This window comes from Schistocerca piceifrons, chromosome 5, assembly GCF_021461385.2.
Source record: "Schistocerca piceifrons isolate TAMUIC-IGC-003096 chromosome 5, iqSchPice1.1, whole genome shotgun sequence".
Lineage (NCBI taxonomy): Eukaryota > Metazoa > Arthropoda > Insecta > Orthoptera > Acrididae > Schistocerca > Schistocerca piceifrons.
In genome coordinates this window covers 430,134,622-430,157,609 of record NC_060142.1, presented here as the reverse complement: position 1 = coordinate 430,157,609, position 22,988 = coordinate 430,134,622, and the positions used below count along the sequence as shown (strand labels likewise).

Genomic DNA, 22,988 nt, shown 5'->3' with positions numbered 1-22,988 from the left:
TTAACACAAGAGCTAGAGGTCATACAATTTCATCACTGGCACCCAGGCAAGTGTGTGTGCGCGCGTGTGGGGAGACAGACTGGGGGAAGGGGGAAGGAGACACAGACTGGGGGAAGGGGGAAGGAGACACAGACTGGGGGAAGGGGGAAGGGGAGACAGACTGGGGGAAGGGGGAAGGAGACGCAGACTGGGGGAAGGGGGAAGGAGACACAGACTGGGGGAAGGGGGAAGGAGAGAGAGAGAGGGGGGGAGGAGAGAGAGAGAGGGGGGAGGAGAGAGAGAGAGAGTGAGGGGGGGAAGGGGAGAGAGAGTGTGAGGGGGGAGAGAGAGTGAGGGGGGAGAGAGAGTGAGGGGGGAAGGGGAGAGAGAGATAGAGGGGGGGGGAAGGGGAGAGAGAGAGATAGAGGGGGGGAAGGGGAGAGAGAGAGATAGAGGGGGGGAAGGGGAGAGAGAGAGAGAGAGTGAGGGGGGGAAGGGGAGAGAGAGAGAGAGAGTGAGGGGGGGAAGGGGAGAGAGAGAGAGAGAGTGAGGGGGGGAAGGGGAGAGAGAGAGAGAGAGAGAGTGAGGGGGGGAAGGGGAGAGAGAGAGAGAGAGTGAGGGGGGGAAGGGGAGAGAGAGAGAGAGAGTGAGGGGGGGAAGGGGAGAGAGAGAGAGAGAGTGAGGGGGGGAAGGGGGGAGAGAGAGAGAGAGAGTGAGGGGGGGAAGGGGGGAGAGAGAGAGAGAGAGTGAGGGGGGGAAGGGGGGAGAGAGAGAGAGAGAGTGAGGGGGGGAAGGGGAGAGAGAGAGAGAGAGAGTGAGGGGGGGAAGGGGAGAGAGAGAGAGAGAGAGAGTGAGGGGGGGAAGGGGAGAGAGAGAGAGAGAGAGTGAGGGGGGGAAGGGGAGAGAGAGAGAGAGAGAGAGTGAGGGGGGGAAGGGGAGAGAGAGAGAGAGAGAGTGAGGGGGGGAAGGGGAGAGAGAGAGAGAGAGAGTGAGGGGGGGAAGGGGAGAGAGAGAGAGAGAGAGTGAGGGGGGGAAGGAGAGAGAGAGAGAGAGAGTGAGGGGGGGAAGGAGAGAGAGAGAGAGAGAGTGAGGGGGGGAAGGAGAGAGAGAGAGAGAGAGAGAGTGAGGGGGGGAAGGAGAGAGAGAGAGAGAGAGAGAGAGAGTGAGGGGGGGAAGGAGAGAGAGAGAGAGAGAGAGAGAGTGAGGGGGGGAAGGAGAGAGAGAGAGAGAGAGAGAGAGTGAGGGGGGGAAGGAGAGAGAGAGAGAGAGAGAGAGAGAGAGAGTGAGGGGGGGAAGGAGAGAGAGAGAGAGAGAGAGAGAGTGAGGGGGGGAAGGAGAGAGAGAGAGAGAGAGAGAGAGTGAGGGGGGGAAGGAGAGAGAGAGAGAGAGAGAGAGTGAGGGGGGGAAGGAGAGAGAGAGAGTGAGGGGGGGAAAGGAGAGAGAGAGAGTGAGGGGGGGAAAGGAGAGAGAGAGAGAGTGAGGGGGGGAAAGGAGAGAGAGAGAGAGAGTGAGGGGGGGAAAGGAGAGAGAGAGAGAGTGAGGGGGGGAAAGGAGAGAGAGAGAGAGTGAGGGGGGGGAAGGAGAGAGAGAGAGAGTGAGGTGGGGAAAGGAGAGAGAGAGAGAGTGAGGTGGGGGAAGGAGAGAGAGGGGGAAGGGGAGAGAGGGGGGAAGGGAGAGAGGGGGAAGGGGAGAGAGGGGGAAGGGGAGAGAGGGGGAAGGGGAGAGAGGGGGAAGGGGAGAGAGGGGGAAGGGGAGAGAGGGGGAAGGGGAGAGAGGGGGAAGGGGAGAGAGGGGGAAGGGGAGAGAGGGGGAAGGGGAGAGAGGGGGAAGGAGAGAGAGGGGGAAGGGGAGAGAGGGGGAAGGGGAGAGAGGGGGAAGGGGAGAGAGGGGGAAGGGGAGAGAGGGGGGAAGGGGAGAGAGGGGGGAAGGGGAGAGAGGGGGGAAGGGGAGAGAGGGGGGAAGGAGAGAGAGGGGGGAAGGAGAGAGAGGGGGGAAGGAGAGAGAGGGGGGAAGGAGAGAGAGGGGGGAAGGAGAGAGAGGGGGGAAGGAGAGAGAGGGGGGAAGGAGAGAGAGGGGGGAAGGAGAGAGAGGGGGGAAGGAGAGAGAGGGGGGAAGGAGAGAGAGGGGGGAAGGAGAGAGAGGGGGGAAGGAGAGAGAGGGGGGAAGGAGAGAGAGGGGGGAAGGAGAGAGAGGGGGGAAGGAGAGAGAGGGGGAAGGAGAGAGAGGGGGAAGGAGAGAGAGGGGGAAGGAGAGAGAGGGGGGGGAGAGAGAGGGGGGAGGACAGAGAGAGGGGGGAGGACAGAGAGAGGGGGGAGGACAGAGAGAGGGGGGAGGACAGAGAGAGGGGGGAGGACAGAGAGAGGGGGGAGGACAGAGAGAGGGGGAGGACAGAGAGAGGGGGGGAGGACAGAGAGAGGGGGGAGGACAGAGAGAGGGGGGGAGGACAGGGAGAGGGGGGAGGACAGGGAGAGAGGGGACAGGGAGAGAGGGGGGAGGGGAGAGAGAGGGGGGAGGGGAGAGAGAGGGGGGAGGGGAGAGAGAGGGGGGAGGGGAGAGAGAGGGGGGAGGGGAGAGGGGGGAGGGGAGTGGGGGGAGGGGAGTGGGGGGAGGGGAGAGGGGGGAGGGGAGAGGGGGGAAGGGGAGAGGGGGGAAGGGGAGAGGGGGGAAGGGGAGAGGGGGGGAAGGGGAGAGGGGGAGAGGGGGGAAGGGAGAGAGGGGGGAAAGGGAGAGAGGGGGGAAAGGGAGAGAGGGGGGAAAGGGAGAGAGGGGGGAAAGGGAGAGAGGGGGGAAAGGGAGAGAGGGGGGAAAGGGAGAGAGGGGGGAAAGGGAGAGAGGGGGGAAAGGGAGAGAGGGGGGAAAGGGAGAGAGGGGGGAAAGGGAGAGAGGGGGGAAAGGGAGAGAGGGGGAGGGGGCGAATTTCCAAGGGCTACACTTATACTCCATGAGGTTTAAATATTCTGAAGTAATAATTTCTTATTGTTTACATACTTAATGAAACTAAAAGTAAGTACTCACTTGGGTCAAAGAAGACAATCGCCTTGAGGCATGCAAATTCTGTGTCATCGATCTGGACCTCGCTGAAGGGTTTCACAAGCTCATCCATGACACGGTCTCCAACACGGCTGATGTCCACATCTGGTGATACGCCCGCTTCTTTAAAATGACCTGTTGCATCATGTATTTGCCAGCCCAGCTCCCACCACAAGCAAGCAATATGAACAGCGAATTAAGCATGTTCCCACACTTATTATTGCAGCAGAAATGAAAGAGATCTAAAGGAATATTAAAGGTGGGATGTGATGATGTGCTCCAGAGTTTTAAGAACATTTCTTTACTAGAGATAAATGATTTATTCAGTAAAATCAAAGTAAGCTCTACATTTTACTGTGTAAGAAAGGAACAATATTTTTAATTATGGTAGTACAGATAGCATGCATAATTGCATACCCATAGTCTCAGAGGTAACTGCTTTATTAGGCTGTCCCTTAAGAACTGAATCCAGAATACAAAAAATTCAACAGGAGGGGAAATTTGCATTCTCAAATTAACGTAAGAAGGTAACACATTGCACGAAACTCTCACTGATTATTTCAGATCTTTTGTTTTTATTTTGTAGTTATTCCACAAAGATGAATCTTATATTCTTCCATGTTTTAGTACATCAAAGAAACCTCTCAAGATCATGAATAAAACTTTTTGTACGCTGTAACATCATATATAACAGCCCTTCCTCCCTCCAAGTCCTCTGTCACATCATTTTTACTATAAAAAGGGAAGTACGGAACATAAATCTATAAGATTTATGTAAAATTTGAATGTAACAGTAATCCAATAAGTTTCCAACTGATAAAATACTGCATTCCCTGCTTAAACTACGTGACATGTCTGTTGCTGCTCATTAGCAAACTTAAAAGAAAATTGTCATATTGTATCATAAGGAATTTTCTTGTTATCTTCAACAACATAGGAGAAGATATCGGTACTTACCATAAAGGTAACATGCTAAGTTACCAACAGGCACAATTAAAAGATACTTACACATAAGCTTTCAGCCACAGTCTTCACCAGAAAAAGGGAAACACGACACTTTTCATGTGTGAGCAGCTGGAGTTGGCAGTCATGTGCATGACGTGTGCTTCCTTGTGTGAATGAATGGTGTGGGTTTCTCTTTTTCTGATGAAGGCTGTGGCTGAAAGCTTATGCGTAAGTACCTTTTAATTGTGTCTGTCTGCAACTTAACATGTTATCTTTATGGTAAATAGCAATCTATCTTTTTCTGCATTATTGACATTTGGACCTGGCATTTCTGTTTGTTAGTTACCTTCTTTCTAAAAAAAAAAAAAAAAAAAAAAAAAAGTCTGTAGGGTCAAGTCAAGTAATTTTGCAATAACACAATTTTTCTGTCTTACAGTTTGCCATTTACTGTTGTTTAATTCTTTGCTTATTTCATGCTCTTAAATTCAAGAGCTCATTTCTTCAAGAGAGACTGGAGCCTCAGAGGGTTTAGAAATCTCTTGAACAGATTTTAAACTGACTGACTCTTCCATCTAATGGCAAATTAAATTATGTTAAACTGAAGTATGTCTTTTAGATTTTGTCAAACATACGACATTAAGTACAGACACAAAATTTAATTTTTTATTTATATTTTGTATTAACGAAGCATTACAGTTAGCGAAGATAATGATGCAACATACAAATACAGGGAAAAATGTGCACCTAACTAACTTCAGTACAGAAGTTATTCTGAATAATGTGCATGGACAGTGATGGGGATCTGTGGTCATAACAAGCATGCAGTAACACATGCTAACAAGCAGCAACACATCCAACAGCTATTGGTAATTACCAAGGAAAAGGCTACAGATATAGGCTTAAAGATTCATAAAGAACATTGAAGGAATGGAGAAAGTGAAGCAGGCAGTAGAAAGCTGGGCTGACCATCTACGTAAAACTATAAAAAAGCAAAAACAGAAGAAAACTTCAGAGCAATATTAGCATCTACTCTGCAGTTGGAAATGAGGCTGCAATGGCTTTAATAACTTTGTTTCCTTAAATCTATATTAGTCTGATTCTTAAGAACCCTAAGTTTTGGAGGAACGTGGAACAGATACCACAAATTTAGAAACTTTTCGTCTCCATTAGATGTTGCTTTCATGAGGTGTTGGGGCAGCCAGTTTTATTGTTACACTTGCTAGGAGATTCTGAGGGCTTGGAAATGTTCCTCACTTCCTAGCAACTATTTCTGCCATCAGTTGCAGAACATTATTAAAATTGCTGAATGGATTTATTTATCATCCACAACTGATGTTGATCAGAGACTAATCACCAGTAAGTGAAGCAGTTTCATACCAACATTAAATGTTTACATTTTATTGTAGATATAATGCTACTTTGATGACAATTATTGTGTAATTAAAGCCAATCATTGATAATAAGTAAATCATTTGAAGCAACTGGACTGCTTTCTTCAGTATCATATATTGCAACACTTGCAAGCCCACCACAGTGCTGCATGACAATCATGGGTGAAAAAGTTTATGTTATTAACGGTGTTGCATAGATATCCTGGACAAGACAATTCCCTTTATTCATACTTATTTTGTGTTCTTAATGAATCTAAAATATAACTGTCATTTAAGATATTACACCTTTGCAAGACACCATTAATTATGGATGTGATTACTTCTTTTATCCTCCAATTTCGTACTTAAAAGAAAACTTTTGAAATATGAAAGAACTTCTTCTGCTTTTGCTTTGTTCTTTTCTACATTAACCCCTTATGTTGCTAGCAACAGCACTACTACTACTACTACTACTACTACTACTACAATAATAATAGTACGAATAATAATTACACAATCTCTAGTACAATGGGCAGGAAAGATGACAAACATAAATACAGGATGAAAATGTTCATATTTGTGCATACTTTCTACAAATGCATTATGATTTTGGTTACTGTAACACCAAAAGAATAAAATGTGTTATCCACTCACAATCCATATTGTTGTATTATGTAGTTTCAGCTTGTATTAATATGAACACACACTATTTTATTGTTCTGTTAGTCATGAGTATCCATGGCTCAGTACATTATTTATGAGCACTTAACTGACATTTATTCCTGGTAATTCTTCCGCTGTGTTGCAATTTTCCCAATCAATATTACAACATGTGGACTCCTTCAAACCTTTCACATCATTGTGTTGTTGGTAGTACGTTCACTGACAGAAATAATGGTCCGTAGACTGTGAAATTTTTCCCAAGATCAAATAATGCAGTTATCCAATGCAGCAGTAGGCATCCTGACCAAAGTATGCTCTCTTAAGTAGATTGGTAGATGAGCTACTTATGAAAACATAATGTGAATGTCTAAGTGTGTGTAATTAATGAGGTGTATGTAAGATGAAATTCTTGGAAATTTGTGAAGGTGGCACTTGGCTGTGGGCTAAAACAATTCCAGGAGGAAAATTGTACTGTAATCCTTCATCTTCATTTTTCTTCACAATTGCTTCTACAGGATTTTGTGTTTTGGTGTTTCATTAACAACTAGTACTGTGAAGAAAAGGTCTTATCACATCACAACTACACAGTGCCAGTGATGTTTCAGATATGCTTTGTACAAGACAGTCAGCAGGAAACAGGTGGAGCACCAGAAAAAAGTACTCTTATGTATGATCTGCAAACCAAGGAACTGAATAATTTGTAGTTCTTAAGTTCAAAAGCAATGGGGAAACTAGAGCCACACACATTAGCATGATCACAAAGATGATGGAATTGACACCACGTGTACATTTAATTGTATATAAGCTGAGAGGCCAGTAACTTTCTTAGAAGCTATTCAGCTGTAAAGGGTAAATTCTTGATTGTTACGTTTCTTTCAGAGTTTAGTACCAAAAATGTCATCAGTGCTGTACTTGAAATTAGTACAGTGAGTTTAACTTTGAGTACTTATAGTCAAGATGCAAGGAGTAGTTTTTAATTAGGGGACAGTTGGTCACATGCCACTACTATGCAGCGGATGGACAAATTTACAACACAAGTACCATTCTAAAATTTCATGATTCAGTATCTGATAGCTCTGTTACTATAATGAAAACCATTTCTGTTTCTGAAAGCTTTATTTACTTTGCACTTATTTGGATTCCAAGCTTTTCATTGTAGCCTGTAACAATAGTTATGGACCTTACAATGTCTGGTTACAGATTGCACAGCAGCTGGGACTGAAGATTGATACTGCATGAATATTTTATTATGTTACATCAAACTTTAAGATAAACTTTCACAACCCTAAGACCGTTTTAAATGCACTACTCTAAATACACAGAACAAAAGACACTACCTATTTTTCTTTTAACACAACCAACCACTATTTCTTTGTGAACCTTTTTCTATGAACAATTAAGTTTGACAACATTTAACATGCAAAATATAGCAGTAACAGCAGTGAGTTTCATTTTTCCTGCACAATAGCATTATGTATGAACATATGCTGTGATGCTTACCTGGACAATGCCTAGTAATTATACAATTGTTTCCAAGTAAGAGAACATCTTTCAGATGCATTGACCGTCTTGCAAGACCAAGCAGGAGATGTTCACCAGCATGTGCCCTTAGTAATGCCACCTGTTAAAGTTCAAAACGCACACATTTAAATATGTAGAATACTTGAATAATGCTCAGATACTGGCAAATAAAACTACTTTCACAGGAATTATTCTGATTTTGACTTCATATGAGGAAAATATTCCAATGTTTGAAGGAAAAGAACTATGACAACTTATTTCTGCATATTATTTCTTAGTGACAAAAATTACTATCAAGCTGTTACAACTGAATATGGAACATAAATGCTACGATTGCAAATCTGAATATTATTTTGAGTAAAATAATTACATAAAAAGGAACCCACTATTTATTTTTACAATAGGCCTAAAACAGATGTGGTTTTAGGTAACAAGAGTAATAGCAGAGTTGAAAAAGGAGTCACAGAACATCAAATTGGATACAGAAGGGTTATCAGAAGTGCATAAGGAACACAAAGTCCAAATACAATTAAAATCAGTTTATTTGGTTGTAAAAGAGTAGGTCAATCAACAAATTCAGCTATAGCCTTCAGTGTAAAGAAGACAATAAATACCAACATTGGAGATATTGAAGGAATTGTTTTATAGGTCAACAAAGGATATTCTGTGGGAAATACTCAAGTATAGGCAGAATTGTGTTTCCATTCTAATGTGGACGTAGAAGATGTCTTAAGAAATTGACGCCTGATAGAATTTCTCTCAACTGCAGAAAACTAGCCATCACCCGATTTTTGGCCATGTATGAACTTATTTTCATTTTTGAAGTGTTTAATTTATGATTTTGGATGTTGATAAAGTTTTCCAACACTTGTATGAAACTGACATACATCTATTTCACCATTTATCTATCAATAGTTACATATGCTATGGTATTATACCACAAAAATTTGACTTCCAACAAATGACAGTAAAAGGATATAAAACAGAATATTATCGCTCATTCTGATCTCGCAACATCACTTTAAAGTTACTCTAGACAAAAGCCACTATTTATATTCTTACTGATTTACAATGAATAACTGATTATGGTATCAATGTAAGAAAGTCAGTAACATTGGGAATATTTACACTATTTTTACAATATTCTCATTACATGTCATTTTCATGAATCTCAAAGAATTTACACATGTCAGAAATATCCTTTACATGGAAATGATGGTAAAATTTAAAGACTGTATTCACCTATATACTAGCCTGATTTATATAACTTTGGGGGAACCTGCTGAAGCAATACACAATGTACACTGAAGTGACAAAGGTCATGGGATATCCAGTAACATTGTTACGGACCTCTTTTTGCATTGTTATGGACTTCTTTTTGCATGGCGTAGTACAACAACTCTATGTGGCATGGACTCAACAAGTTGTTGGAAGCCCCTGCTGAAATATTGAGTCATGCTGCCTCTATAGCCATCCGTAATATGCAAGTGTTGCTGGTGCAGGATCTCGTGCACAAACTGACCTCTCAATATGTCCCATAAATGTTCAATGCGATTAATATTGGTGATCTGGGTGGTCAAACCATTCACTCAAACTGTCCAGAATATTTTTCCAACCAATCCCAAATGACTATGGCCATGTGAAATGACATCACTGTTTGGGAATGATGAAGCCCACAAATGGCAGCAAATGGTCTCCAAGCGGCCAACGATAATGATTTACTTGAAACAATCAGTTCAATTGGATCAGAGGCCCTGTAAAAAACAGCACACACCGTCATGGAGTCACCACCAGTTTGAGTGCCTTGTTGACAACTCGAGTCCACAACTTTGTCGGCCTGCGCCAGAATCAAACCCAACTATCAGCTCTTACCAACTGAAGTTGAGACCCTTCTGACCAGGCCACAGATTTCCAGTACTGTCCAACACATATGGTCACAAGCACAGGAGAGGCACTGCAGGTGATGCCACACTGTCAAAAAGGCACTTGTGTCGGTCATCTGCTGCCATAGCCTCTTAATGCCAGATTTCACTGCACGGTCATACCAGATACGTTTGTCATACGTCCCACATTTATCTCTGCAGTTATTTACTCATTGTTCCTCGTCTGTTTGCACTGACAACTTTAAACATTAATACCACTGCTCTTGGTCACTAAGCAAAGGCTGTCTGTAACTGCACTGTCTGAGATGAGAGGTAATGCCTGAAATTCGGTATTCTCAGCACTGTCTGAACACTGTGCACCTCACAATACTGAGTGCCCTAATTATTTCTGAAATGGGATGTCCCTTGCATCTAGCTTGAACTATCATTCTGTGTTCACTGTTAATTCCCATCGTGTGGCCATGATCATGTCGGAAACCTTTTCACTTGAATCACCTGAGTATGAATGATGGTTCCGCCAATGCACTGCCCATTTATAACTTTTGTATATTATACTACCACCATCTTTATATATGCATGTCACTATCCCATTATTTGTCACCTACGCATATATACTATCCTCTTTTTGACACCAAATGCATCACTCGTGCTGTGACGGTGATGAACAGTTCATGAATGTCTTTTACACATGTCAAAATTATGAAGACAATGTATGATTTCACAATACATTTGTTCTGTATTAATTTGTGATTCAATGTCAAAACTGACACTGTTTGTGACTCTGTGGTGACTGATACTGATTGAAAATAAAACCTCGAGATCTGGAAACAAGCTGTTACACTTCTGCCATGTAATTTCCACAGCCCAGGATCTAATGAGTTGCACTAAGACCATACAGTTATTGCTATCCCTAGATTCTGACACCATTTGCAAGTTAAGCAAGTAATTAACAATGGGTGTGAAGATTTCTTTCTTGAACATTTGGTGTCAATGTACATTGCATGTGAAATGGTTTGCACTTGGAAGCAATGCTGTCTTTAAAATTAATATTTGCAACACTGATAATTAAGGGAAGATCTTTACAGTATCTATTAAGAGTTGGGTCAGAGGATATATAATGGCAGATCTACATTATGCTGTTAGTTGAGAATTTCACTGAAAAAGAAGGGCAAAATTACAGAACAGTTTTTCCAAGGGAAACTTTTTATACGATATAAGAAATGATAGACACAGAATGTTAGTATAATTTGCAAAGAAGTTAGTACAATTTGTCCTTGGCACATTATGCCTGGAGATGATAAATAAGAATCGGACTTAAGAAAGGGAGGAATTACACACAGTTAGAAAGAAACGGGCTGATCAGCTAATATGTCATATATACATTATGAGAATTTGTGTAATAATAATGTGGAACACCAAGGTAAATTAAGTAACACATTTAGCATCTTAGAAAATAAATAAGCTATGATACAGACAGGTGGTAAGGTAATTATTTAACAAAGGAAAATATGTTGCAGGTATAAAGGAAAAACTCAAATGAGAGATGGCAACTATTAAAGATAAACTGAGAATTTCAATAAAAATGTAATAGCAACATGAAAGAATATGTTGAAGTAAACAAAATAATTCAGAAATGTCTGAAGAGGATGTGAAGATGTAATGAAAATATGACAAAAAAAAAAACAACTGAAAATAACAAGAGTACAAAACAGGCAAAACAACCTACATTGGCTGGACATCAGATTTCATCACTGAGGTTGGAAGGTGGCCCACTAACGGTACAAGTAAGAAAAGCTTTTTTGTATATTTTTATCATTTAAAAATGAATGAGAAATAAATATAATGAATAGTGAAAATAATGACATTCCAGAAGAAATGTCAAATGATTTGTTTACTGTGGTTGGACAAAAATATGGAAACACCATAAGAAATACATGATTGAACACAAATGCAAGAACTAGACAAGGCTGCAGGTTGTGCTGCTGTACTTGACCATGAAGGGCACCTTGCAAAGTCCTCTATATGTTGTAAGTGTCAGTCACACTCAGAACAGTGTTCTGTGTAGTATGAGTATGTTGTGTCAGGGTAAGAATATAAGTAAATTTATTGTGCTCGTGTGGTGGAGGCTTCCATAACCAAGGTAACTGAAGTGTTGTTTATTTCAAGGGGCACTGCATGGAAGATTTATACTGCACACAGAGAAAGTGGAAAATCATCATCAGCTACATTACAACACAGACAAAAGTGTGTAGCATGATCATGATACATGGTCACTGAAGAGGACTCTTGACAAAAATAAGAGGATTGTGATAAAAATAAAAGGACAACACATGCAAAAGTCAATGCAGAATAGAAAAGGACACTTGTGAATCCTATTAGCACCAGAAACAACACAAAGGAAGCTTCATAAGCTGGGAACCAAAGGACAAGCTGGAATTGCAAAACCATTACTGCAAATACCCATAACAGGAAAACCAGGTGCTGAACCAGGACTATGGAGGAATGGAAGAAAGTAATTTTGTCAGATTACTCTTGTTTTAGAGTGCCTTCAACTTCTACCTAGATTACATTCAAAGAATGAAACATGGCAGATGTTTGGTGATGATTTGATATTCTGTGGTCCCCACAGTTACTCTACAAGGCTCCATTACTGCCAACGATTATGTGATCATTTTGGTTGATCAGGTCCATCCCATGTTACAAAGTTTGTTCCCAATGGTCAAGCCATGCTCCAACACAATAGGGCCTATTTTCACACAGCTCACAGCACTGATTTTGAGGGCAAAAGGATGAAATGGCCACCAAATCTCAATATTATTAAGCTTTTGTGGTATACTTTGCAGTGAGGGTGCATGATGACTATCCACCTCCATCACTACCTGAACTTGCTGTTGTTATTGCAAGAAGAATGGTACTAGATTCCCTTTAAAACAACACAGGACCTGTATTTATCCATTCTGAGACTACTGGAAGCTGTTCTGAGCATCAAAGGTCTTCCTAAAGCATATTAGGCATTTAGTGAGTTGTGATTTTAGTAGTTCTAAATTTTTGTGTACCCCTTGTTTATAGCCAATTGAGATATGTATAAAGGATGGGTGATGGGTGACCAGATGTGACGAAACTGGAGTGAAGGCAACCTGTAACAACACCGAAACAATGCTGCAAATTTTCTATTCCAAAAGAATGGGGATAGCAAGAGAAATTATAAACATACCACTCTTCTCTCTGCAGTGTACAATATAAAATATTCACTGAAGGTATGACATAATACAGTGATGTGTTCTACGGATGTGGACAGCATGTAATGTTTACGACTAATATTCAGGACCATCTGAAAGCTTTTTAAAAATCATGAAACCTTAAAGTAACATTTAACTTTGAAGCAAAATAGAGTTTTCAAATTTACTCCTTCAGTAATAGCACACACTCCAATGTACTGAGGAATCTTTAAGAAATGGAACGTTTGATTAATGAATCTTATTTCCATAATTGTCCACTTCTGTGCTTTAAATTTACTTTAATTTTATTGAACATATTACCACCATTCAAAATCCAATAATATTCATTTAAAAACACTATTTCCCCCCTTCAGGAGCATGTGGGAATCAAGTTTTGAGCAAATTCATCTTCTGAAAGAGCAAGTAGACAAATTTCAAGATACTTTTAAGAGCTGAATTTTTCAGATCTTTATTGTTTACAATATAATGTACACATTGTTTGTTACCACAATACAAATATTTGGCATAAAAACATTTTATTATTAAGTTCTCATTTGGTCTTGTGCATTAAAAATTTTGACCCCAAAGCGTGTCTCGCTTAGTGTAACTGTTTCATATTAAAGGCCTAATTTACTTTCAAATGTTTATAACATTGAAAACCTTAACATTCAAATTATTGTTTTAATAAGAAATAAGTTGGCACAATTTTGTGAATATGTAACGTTAGTAAAATCAAATACTAGCTTATAATCATGACTTTTCTATATCCAAAAATAAATAATTCTAAATGAAGTATTAGCAACTGTACATTTTAATCACACAATTTTCCCTGGATTAGATCGTGGAAGTAGAATGTAGCGTAACAGCTACCGTGATAGATACTTATGTTAGCAATTGTTACACAAAAAACTTAATTTCTAAAAGTGTACAAATACTGCTTGTAATTTTTACTGAAAACTTATTTAATCTGTATAAATCATAGGGGAGAAAAATGTGAGTGCAGAGCAGCAGGGAAAAAAACCTGATCAACATGTTTTAGTCTCACTCCATGTAATTCTAATTCAGAGAATTAAGAAAATGCCACACTTTTCTTTTTGAAATACTGCTGACATACAACTTTTCTGTTGGTTTCATTATAACTGCAGCAAACTTTTTGCTTTATTACAGTCCTATGAAGGAAGTTACATAACACATTCCATTATTTATGCAATCTATAGGAACATGCTTGTAAATAAAATTAATAACTTCATACTAATTTTTCTGTAGAAATGAACTGCCTAAACATTTTTTTAGAAGTATTATTTCAGATGATACCACAACTGTAAGTTTCAGTGTGTTAATGCCCTACATTTTAGTTGCGTGTGGGTTAGTTGAAAGTAATGCAAAAGTCATATTTCTTACCTGGTCATCCAAAGGCAATTCTGTGAAAGCATTTATGTACTTCGCCCATTCTACAAGCACCAATAGCTGCTGCTTCATTGAGTCACAAACATCATTGATGTTGGCAAGCTGCTTGTTTGCGAGATTGAAGTTTGCATCTGGGGTGCTAATTTGCTACAGAAAGAGAAAAAATAACTGAGTTGTACAGAATAGACTAACAAAAACCAAAAAACAATGTAAGGCAAGCACAGACCTAAAAGCCCTTATTTTGTACATAAAAGCTATTAGTGCTAGCTCCATCTAATTAAGGTTCTTTACATTTATAACTGATGTCATCTTTAATAAACCTCTATTTGGCTTTATTTGGCGAATAGAAGCAGTGGAAGACATATTTTACTCGGAAAGGTCAGTCAACTGACTACACTGGAAACACTGATGTCATGTATATTTGGTTTATTTTGGGGGTATTATCAGGACACAAAATTATCTAAAAATAGTTATGAAACTAGAGCTTGTGTTTCTTGTATTGCATTTCAAACCAAGTACAACAGTTCCTGAAAAATTTGAAAAATATTACAGACTATTTCTGCAATATATAAAAGCAATAGTCACAAAAGTATCTACTTCATGGAGGACTGATGTTACATTCTGACCCAAATTAAATTTTCCCCCAGTATTGATGCCAGTATGATATTAAATCAATAAGGTCAGAATCTTTGACAAAACAATAAAATCTCTTATTAATTATGACTCCAGCACTGTTGTACTATTTGAAACAATTTTGTTAGTTTCACAATGAAAGTTTGTGGACACTGTTCTGTTAGCCAAAAAGAAATAATGATGGACATGGGACATAATTTATACATGCAAAGTGGTGTCTGGAATGATTATTCACTGTGATAGTGGATTCTCTTTCAGATGTACACTATGTGATCAAAAGTATCCAGTAACCTGGTTGAGAATGACTTAAAAGTTTGTGGCACCCTCCATCGGTAATGCTGGAATTCAAAATGGTGTTGGCCCATCCTTAGCCTTGATGACAACTTCCACTCTTGCAGCATATGTTCAATCATGTGCTGGAAGTTTTCTTTGGGAATGGCAGCCCATTCTTCACAGAGTGCTGCATTGAGGAGAGGTATCGATGTCTGTCGGTGAGACCTCGCACGAGTCAGCGTTCCAAAACATACCAAAGTTGTTCTATAGGATTCAGGTCAGGACACACTGCAGGCCAATCCATTACACGGACGTTATTGTCGTGTAACAACTCCGCCACAGGCCTTACATTATGAAAAGGTGCTTGAGTGTGTTAAAAGATGCAATCGCCATCGTCGAATTGCTCTTCAACCATGGGAAGCAAGAAGGTGCTTAAAACATCAATATAGGCCTGTGCTGTGGTTGTGCACATAACATCAACAGGTGCAAGCCCCCTCCATGAAAAACACAACCACACCAGAACACAACCACTCCAAATATTACTGTTAGCATTACACACGCTGGCAGATGAAGTTCACCAGGCTTTCGCCATACCCACACCTTGCCATCGGACCACCACATTGAGTACCGTGATTCGTCACTCCACACAACATTTTTCCACTGTTCAATTGTCCAATGTTTACGCTCCTTACACCAAGGAGGCATCGTTTGGCATTTACCAGTTTTATGTGTGGCTTATGGGCAGCCGCTCGAGCATGAAATGCAAGTTTTCTCACCTCCCACCTATCTGTCATAGTACTTGCAGTGGATCCTGATGCAGTTTGGAATTCCTGTGTGATGGTCTGGATAGGTGTCTGCCTATTACACATTACGAGCCTCTTCAAGTGTCGGTGGTCTCTGTCAGCTAACAGATGAGGTCAGCCTGTACACTTTTTTGCTGTACATGTCCCTTCAGGTGTCCACTTCACTGTCACATCAGAAACAGTGGACCCAGGGATGTTAGGAGTGTGGAAATCCCGCGTATGAGCATATGACAAGTGACACCTGATCACCTAACCACGTTCGAAGTCTGTGAGTTCTGCAGAGCACCCTATTCTGCTCTCTCACTATGCCTAATGACTACTGAGGTCACTGACATGGAGTACCTGGCAGTAGGTGACAGCATAATGCACCTAATATGAAAAATGCATGTTTTTGGGGGTGTCCGGATACTGTTGATCACATAGTGTAAAACTTGCTCAAGACTGTTTCAGCAAAGAAATGATACAAAAATACTGCAATGAGGTGTGACAATCAAACTGAAGAATACAGCATCCCGGTGTTTAAGATCTTGGGGAATTGGAAACAGTCTTTAGTCAAAACATTGTTCTTTACTTAATGACCAGTTTTGACTCACTAGATCACCATCAGCTTCATTTATCTTCTTAAATTAGTAATGCAAACACACAAAACTTGCAGCTAATGTGAGCCAGCAATACAGTTGTTTATCATGGCATTGCAGGTTTTTGTTTCCTGTGACAGTGCCAAATGATGTGACTTACACCATTTTGGATTGTTCAAGTTCATACATACAGAGTTTGATTTTAAAAAAAAGATGATGGCAATGTTTGTTATTGGCTTCGCATATTATGTTTGGGATAACAATGAACTGAGAAGACTCAAGCTTAATCAGCATGCAATGTTAAATGTGTGCTATACATTTTCTGGTCTACCTTCCTTCGAGTTATCACTTACACCACATATTTATTTGCAAAATCCAAATCTATCTGTGCTTTCTTCTAATGTTCACATTATTTCTTATTATTTGGATTTGACTATAAGGGGCCCAGAACCCGACAAACTTTTTCAAAAGTATACTTTACTTCACAAACTATGAGAATCAGTAGGATGTAATACTTCAGTAGGTTTTCTTCTTGCATGGCCAAATAACAAAACTTTGTTGTGTATAGAAGTTTCTTCTGACTACCTAAAATAGTTCAGTGCATAAACAACAGGAAATAATAATTTACTTGTAATACTTGTCAGATTAGTGGTACAGTCTAGATTTCTCACTGAGGAAGAGTAGATCATGAAAAAAACTCATTTTTTTTAAATTAAAAAACCAGTTTTTTCTCAATAACTAAAAAGAGACAAAACATTTTTTGGCCATTCTTCTTTTGCTTATGAAGCAATGCCCATGTAACAAAACTATAATCAAAATCTGTTTAAGAAACTGAATTATGCATTCTACTTTAGCAGAGTGTCAGTTTTCTCCATGAGAAGTATGTTTGTTAAGAGTTACCAATAACAGGATTGAACAGGGCTCCTCTAATAAAAATTTAAAGAGAGAGAAAGTTAAGCACAAAGGTACACTTGTAATATTACTGAGCATGTTTTACTTGCTGACTCACCTCCAGAGCAGCTCCTACTTGGCGTGATAACAGTTCCGCATTAAGAAGTGATGCTGGTGACAACCCATTTCCTGTTGTATGCTCCTCAAGGCTTGTTCGGCGGCAGCTTATCCTGTCACGCTCGTTTTGGACAGCTGTAATTTGAGACAAAAATTTTATATCTTGCTTCTTTCAATGTAAATGTTGTGATGATGGTGACTCATTCTATATGCTGAACCAGAACTCAAACTCGCCTTTTCTAGGCAGCGTTTTCACCAGCTGATCCACTAGAGCAAGACTGATGGACTAACTAACAGTTTTAACTTGTCCATGGCTCATCTCCATTTATTAGATACTTGCTAAAAGGATGACAACGCTAGTTCTGAAAGCCTCTTATTGACTCACTTTCAGCGGAATATGATTTCAAAACTGATCGAACATACAAAATTGCTGTCACTTTGTACCACTGATAAATTCTAATGATCCTAACTGCAGAATTATTTGCAGCCGCAGTAGCAAATATTTTTATATTAGATGTGAAGTGTGTGGAAGACAAAAAGCTTAAAGAAAGTAAAGTGCATAGAAAATACGAGGGTTGGAACTTAAATAGTGGCAATCATTTATTCACAACTGATACAAAAGAGTTACATGTTTGCACCTGTTACTGTCCTTCAAAGTAGTCCACAGCGTTGTGCAGGACCTGTTGCCAGCGATGTGGAAGACGTAGTATACCGTTAACAGAGCCTGTTCTGTTGATGGTCTAAAAGGAGCAGTCTACTGCCTGTCAAATCTCTGAAAAAGTTCTGAAGCAAATGCAATGAAGTGGTTCCTTCATCTTAAGAATCAAATGAGTCACAAGGACTTAAGTCCGGTGAGTATGGTGGATGGTACAGCACTTCCCAGTCGCATCAACCGAACAGAGCCACCATAGCTTGCGCTGTATGCGCCCGCATATTGTCGTGCAAATGGGTGAGTGGGTTGTGCAGAAATTGTCACCGCTTCTTTCACAAAGCTGGTCGCAGGTGATGCTTCAAAAACGAGCAGTAATACTGTGCACTGATGGTGGCATTCGCTTCAGAACTGTTCCAGAGATTCGACAGGCAGGAGACCACTCCACATTCGCACCATCAACAGAACAGGCTCTGCTAACGGTATACTACGCGTTCCACATTGCTGGCAAAAAGTTCAACACAATGCTGGTGACTACTCTGAAGGACAGTAACAGGAGCAAACAAGTAACTCTCTTGTATCAGTTGAGAATAAATAGTTGCCACTATTTAAGTTCCAACCCTCATAATTACTTTCTGTATGATTACAAAAATTGTTAAATTTGTTCTATGCGGTCTGTTAAATAAAGTACAGAATGGTTAAGTTTGACAAACCAATTTTAGTCTACAATGGAAGCAATGTTTCTGTCAAATTTACCTTCCTTCTTCATTCCAGCTTTAAAACATTTGCGTAGACGGCAGTAACGACACTGGTTTCTTTTATCCTTGTCAACTACACAGCTGCGACTGAATCTGCAATTACAAGGAATTACAAGTTAGTTACTGACATAATGTGTTTAATAAGGGTATTTCCACATTGGCCACTGTAAGGCATTTCTTGCATTTAGCTTGAACACTTCCTGGTCAAAAGGCATAAAAATGGCAGCTCTGCACAAATCCTTTTCGTTTCTGAATTTGTATATGTTGATTCCTGTGAATCCAGGACCCAAGACAAAAGAGAAAATTCATAATTGCAAAACATCTGCTTGAAAAGAATCCACCTAGGGAAAGAGGTTATCTGAAGGAACTAGGTTTCTATATAGCAAGAGATGAAATTAATGATTATGAATTCACTGGTTGAAATGTGCTGAAAACCATCATATGTCCTCAGAAACATGTAACTGTGGGATATGCTAGAAAGATCTAGGCTATTAAATCTGAAAAGGCTAGATGACCTGGCCAGCAAAAATAATGATTGTTACTTAGGCATTGCACAATAGAGATCAAGTAAAGATCTCTTGCGACACATTTTATCCACAGTACACTGTAAGACATTATGCCTACCATACAGTAAATTATAAGGCTAACAAATCTGAAGCATGCAATTTGTTGGTAGTTCGATCAGCGGTTTCATGAACTGCTAACTGTAGTTTATGGCAACTTCTGTAAACTATTTCCTACAACTCCAACATGGAAAAATCAAGGAAGTTGAATTGGGAATGAGGAAATGTTACCACCTCCTTTCTACCTGCACATACAAGAAATTACTGAGATCCTAAAACTCAAAGATGGCTGCTAACTTCTTCACACCACAACTTAGAACTAATAACTTTTATATCAAAGCTGACATGTTGTCCGTGGTAACTCACTATAATAACTAATAAAACTTTCAGGGAGCTAATCAGACAGGTCAAAAGAATGTGCCATGACAATAAAATATGTAACTTTCAGAATAATGTTGCAAGAATAATGAACACTTTACGGAAAAGTATTAGGTAAGAAAAAGTATCAAGGCAATGTAACCCAAAAAAAAGCATATTAATAATAATGGAATACTTTCAATGATTATTTGTCATCCATTATGTGTGAAAACCTGATTCAATGAACTAGCAACTCCTAATACGTTTCTAATAATACTGTCTTAAAAATGAATACACAACTATTGAAAGCAGGTAAGCACATTTAACAAGCAATAATTTCTTTCAATGGAAACATTTTACTAACAAATTTCAGATTATGAATTAACCATCAAATAGTCAAGCTACATATTTCTTTTTTTGTTACATATCAGCATAATGTGTGGATGAAGAACTACTACTGAAAGGTATTTAGTTACATGGATAATCTGAAAATGCTTTATAAATAAGAGGGTTGCAGAATTTAAAATAAACTGAAGTTCCATGTGTATTTAAATAAAATGTAGCCTCCCACAGTCCAACAGCATTTATTCCCACATTCAACAATACTGGAAAAAAAACATGATACCATGTCACACTTTCGTCTTGGGATATCCAAGCACTTTTTGCAGCACTCACCCACTCAGCAAGATCAGTACTGTTTGTCTACATATATATGTATGAAACACTGTTTCCATCAATCAAAATTTGTTCTCATTTTTGCCATGAGCTATTGACATGTTGCTTTTTTCTCTTCCCTCTCTTCTGTGGGAAATTGCCACCCCCCCCCCCCCCAAAAAAAAAATCAGTAATGTAATCAGTTTTTATTTTATCCGTTCAGATGATAGGTGAAACATTCTTTCACATACTACTTCAAAGAAAATGCACTTGCTGTTTTGTTCATAGGCCTGTTTTTTTGTTATTGCTGATAGGACAGTGACAATTTGTTAGCTTTAGACAGATTGCGCATAATGCTTTAATGAAACACGGTGATCTGAGACTAAAGGGGGACCTAATTACACCTCAATGATTGATAACCAATTACAGAAATAAAATACAGACACAGTGAAAATTTTACAGTAGCAAAAAATTGAATGTGGAGTCCCATGTTCATCATTTCTGAGACCTTAATTTATTTCTACCGTATGTAAATTAATTGGTCAATAAAATAAATGATGGAACCACAGTAGTCTTTGCAGATGACACTAATATTCTAATTAAATCATACAGTGAAGAAAATCTGCAGGAAACAGCAATATTGATTACGCATACTTCTGCACAGTGGGTCAGGACCAACAAATTCTTAATTAATTCTGAAGAAACTGTGGCAGTTAACTATCACACCACAAAAAAATGTTTATCCTACAAGTCCTATTTTAACTATTGAAGGAAGAAACTTCTCACTTGTGAGTTATACAAAATTTTTATGCATTAATATTCAGGAATGTCTGAAGTGGGAGAGATACCTTAACCATCTAAATTGAAAACTGAATACATTTAAATATGGTCTTAGGATTCTCACTCAAAATACAAGGTGCTCATCAGTGGTGACAACATATGCAGTATACACTCACTACTGATGGGCAGAAAAATTCTTCAGGGGAAGTCCACAATTAAAAAACATTTGAAGTACAGAAAAAGGTTATCAGGGCAATAAAGGACGCTAAATGAAAGGATTCCTGCAGATCCCTTTTGAAAAGTCCAAAAATACTGCCTCTCCCTTGTTTATATATGATGTGATACTAATTTTAATGGAAGAGTGTGTCTTAAAGAAAAGATCTTCAAACATAACCATGATTTACACACGTATGAATCCAAGCAGGTGCTTAAGATAAAAATTTATGCAAACGAAAAGTGCACCATACTGGAGTTAAGTGTTACAACCATATGCCTTCTTACTTAAAATGCATACCAACAATACACACACTATACACTTTTTGTTCGACCACCACCACTACTACTACTACTACTGTGTCTGAATTTCTGGAACATCAAAATAAGCAAGTCTGATTTATCAAATATTATTAGTTATATAATTATGTACTGTCTCACTTCATATGATCATTTACTTGTATTATGATCATTTACTTGTATTATTCTGATCACACAGTCTCATAAACAGCTACTGTAAGTGTAAATTGTGTTATCCCGGACTTGGCCTCAATAACATGTACAAACAATGTATTAAAAATGATTTCCTGGGCCAAATAAATACAAATACATAATTTTTGTTACATTCTAGAAAGAATGACAAATCAGCATAGTTCCTGCTGGAGTATCTGAAAGAGTGTGTTGGGGCTTTTTAATGTAAAAAATGGCTTATCAGCTGTTGCAGCACTTCTGTAGTCAGAAGGTCAAGCTACATCCTGGTTGAGGAGCCTGAATATTGGCACGTTGCCAACTCCTATCTCTAGTTATGACATGATTTGGGAAATATTCTGATGTCTGAGAAACAACACTATGGAAAGAGAGTAGTAGTTCTTTAAAAACACCTAGTTAATAGAAATTGGGGTACAGCACAAGTTCTGTAAGGAAACTGCCAAAGAGCCACAAACACAAGGAGAGAGTTCAGCAGCAATAAGTAGAGATTTTTGTCACTTAATTAGTTCTTTTTCAGACAGATTAAATTAATAGGTTTTGCAGATAGCAAATGCAGAGTGGCATTCATTATTACTCAGTGACTTTGGCAACTATCATGGTTGAGGACAAGGACATCAAAAATGTTATTAGGCCCTAGTCTGAAATTTTGTAAGAGTTGACTCTGTGCTAACATAATTAAGCCAATACATTTTGCTTTTAAAAATGACTTAGTGAGCTTGACAATGCAACTATTTGATGCCAATGTTGCTTATAATATTATTGATCCATTGATGGTACCTTATATGCTGCTACAGAATTTAGAAAAGCACAGGGGAGGCAGCTAGCAGTTGTTGATAATCACTTTTATTAATGATTAACCTGCACTTCTGTTGGAACTGTTTTGGAAATAACAGGAAATTTATAGTACAGTCTATGGACTGGGGAAGAGTGTCAGATATGATTCAAAATTTCTACAAGAGTTACCTGCTGTCTTGTTTGGTGAGCTGCTAATACAGTCATGAATATGAGTGAATAAAAAAGAGGGGACTAATTTCAACTTGAGCTTGAATTTTGTTATCATAATTTAATTCCTGTGGAAGCCTACTGGTACTGAAAACTATGAACTCTTCTTGAATGTATGCTACAGCTGCATAATGTTTACCCATTTGATCCAGCATTTCCTTACTAACAGCTATTTTGTTCATGTTACTGCAGAGGAACATAGAAGTGTTAAT

At 39.4% G+C, this 22,988-nt stretch overlaps 1 protein-coding gene across 9 annotated transcripts in view; it reads right to left on the bottom strand.

Annotated features, from left to right (window-relative positions):
- The window catches only part of LOC124797825 (hepatocyte nuclear factor 4-gamma), a 652,273-nt gene that overhangs the window by 11,202 nt on the left and 618,083 nt on the right, over positions 1 to 22,988 (bottom strand). For 6 of the 9 annotated variants that reach the window (XM_047260860.1, XM_047260861.1, XM_047260863.1 and 3 more), the window contains 5 exons: positions 18,717 to 18,811; positions 17,313 to 17,446; positions 14,011 to 14,163; positions 7,488 to 7,608; positions 2,995 to 3,144 (listed from right to left, as the gene is read on the bottom strand). In XM_047260860.1, the coding sequence (XP_047116816.1) occupies positions 2,995 to 3,144; positions 7,488 to 7,608; positions 14,011 to 14,163; positions 17,313 to 17,446; positions 18,717 to 18,811 (653 nt within the window). The remainder of the gene's footprint in view (positions 1 to 2,994; positions 3,145 to 7,487; positions 7,609 to 14,010; positions 14,164 to 17,312; positions 17,447 to 18,716; positions 18,812 to 22,988) is intronic. The other 3 variants (XM_047260857.1, XM_047260858.1, XM_047260859.1) reach the window with 3 other exon arrangements.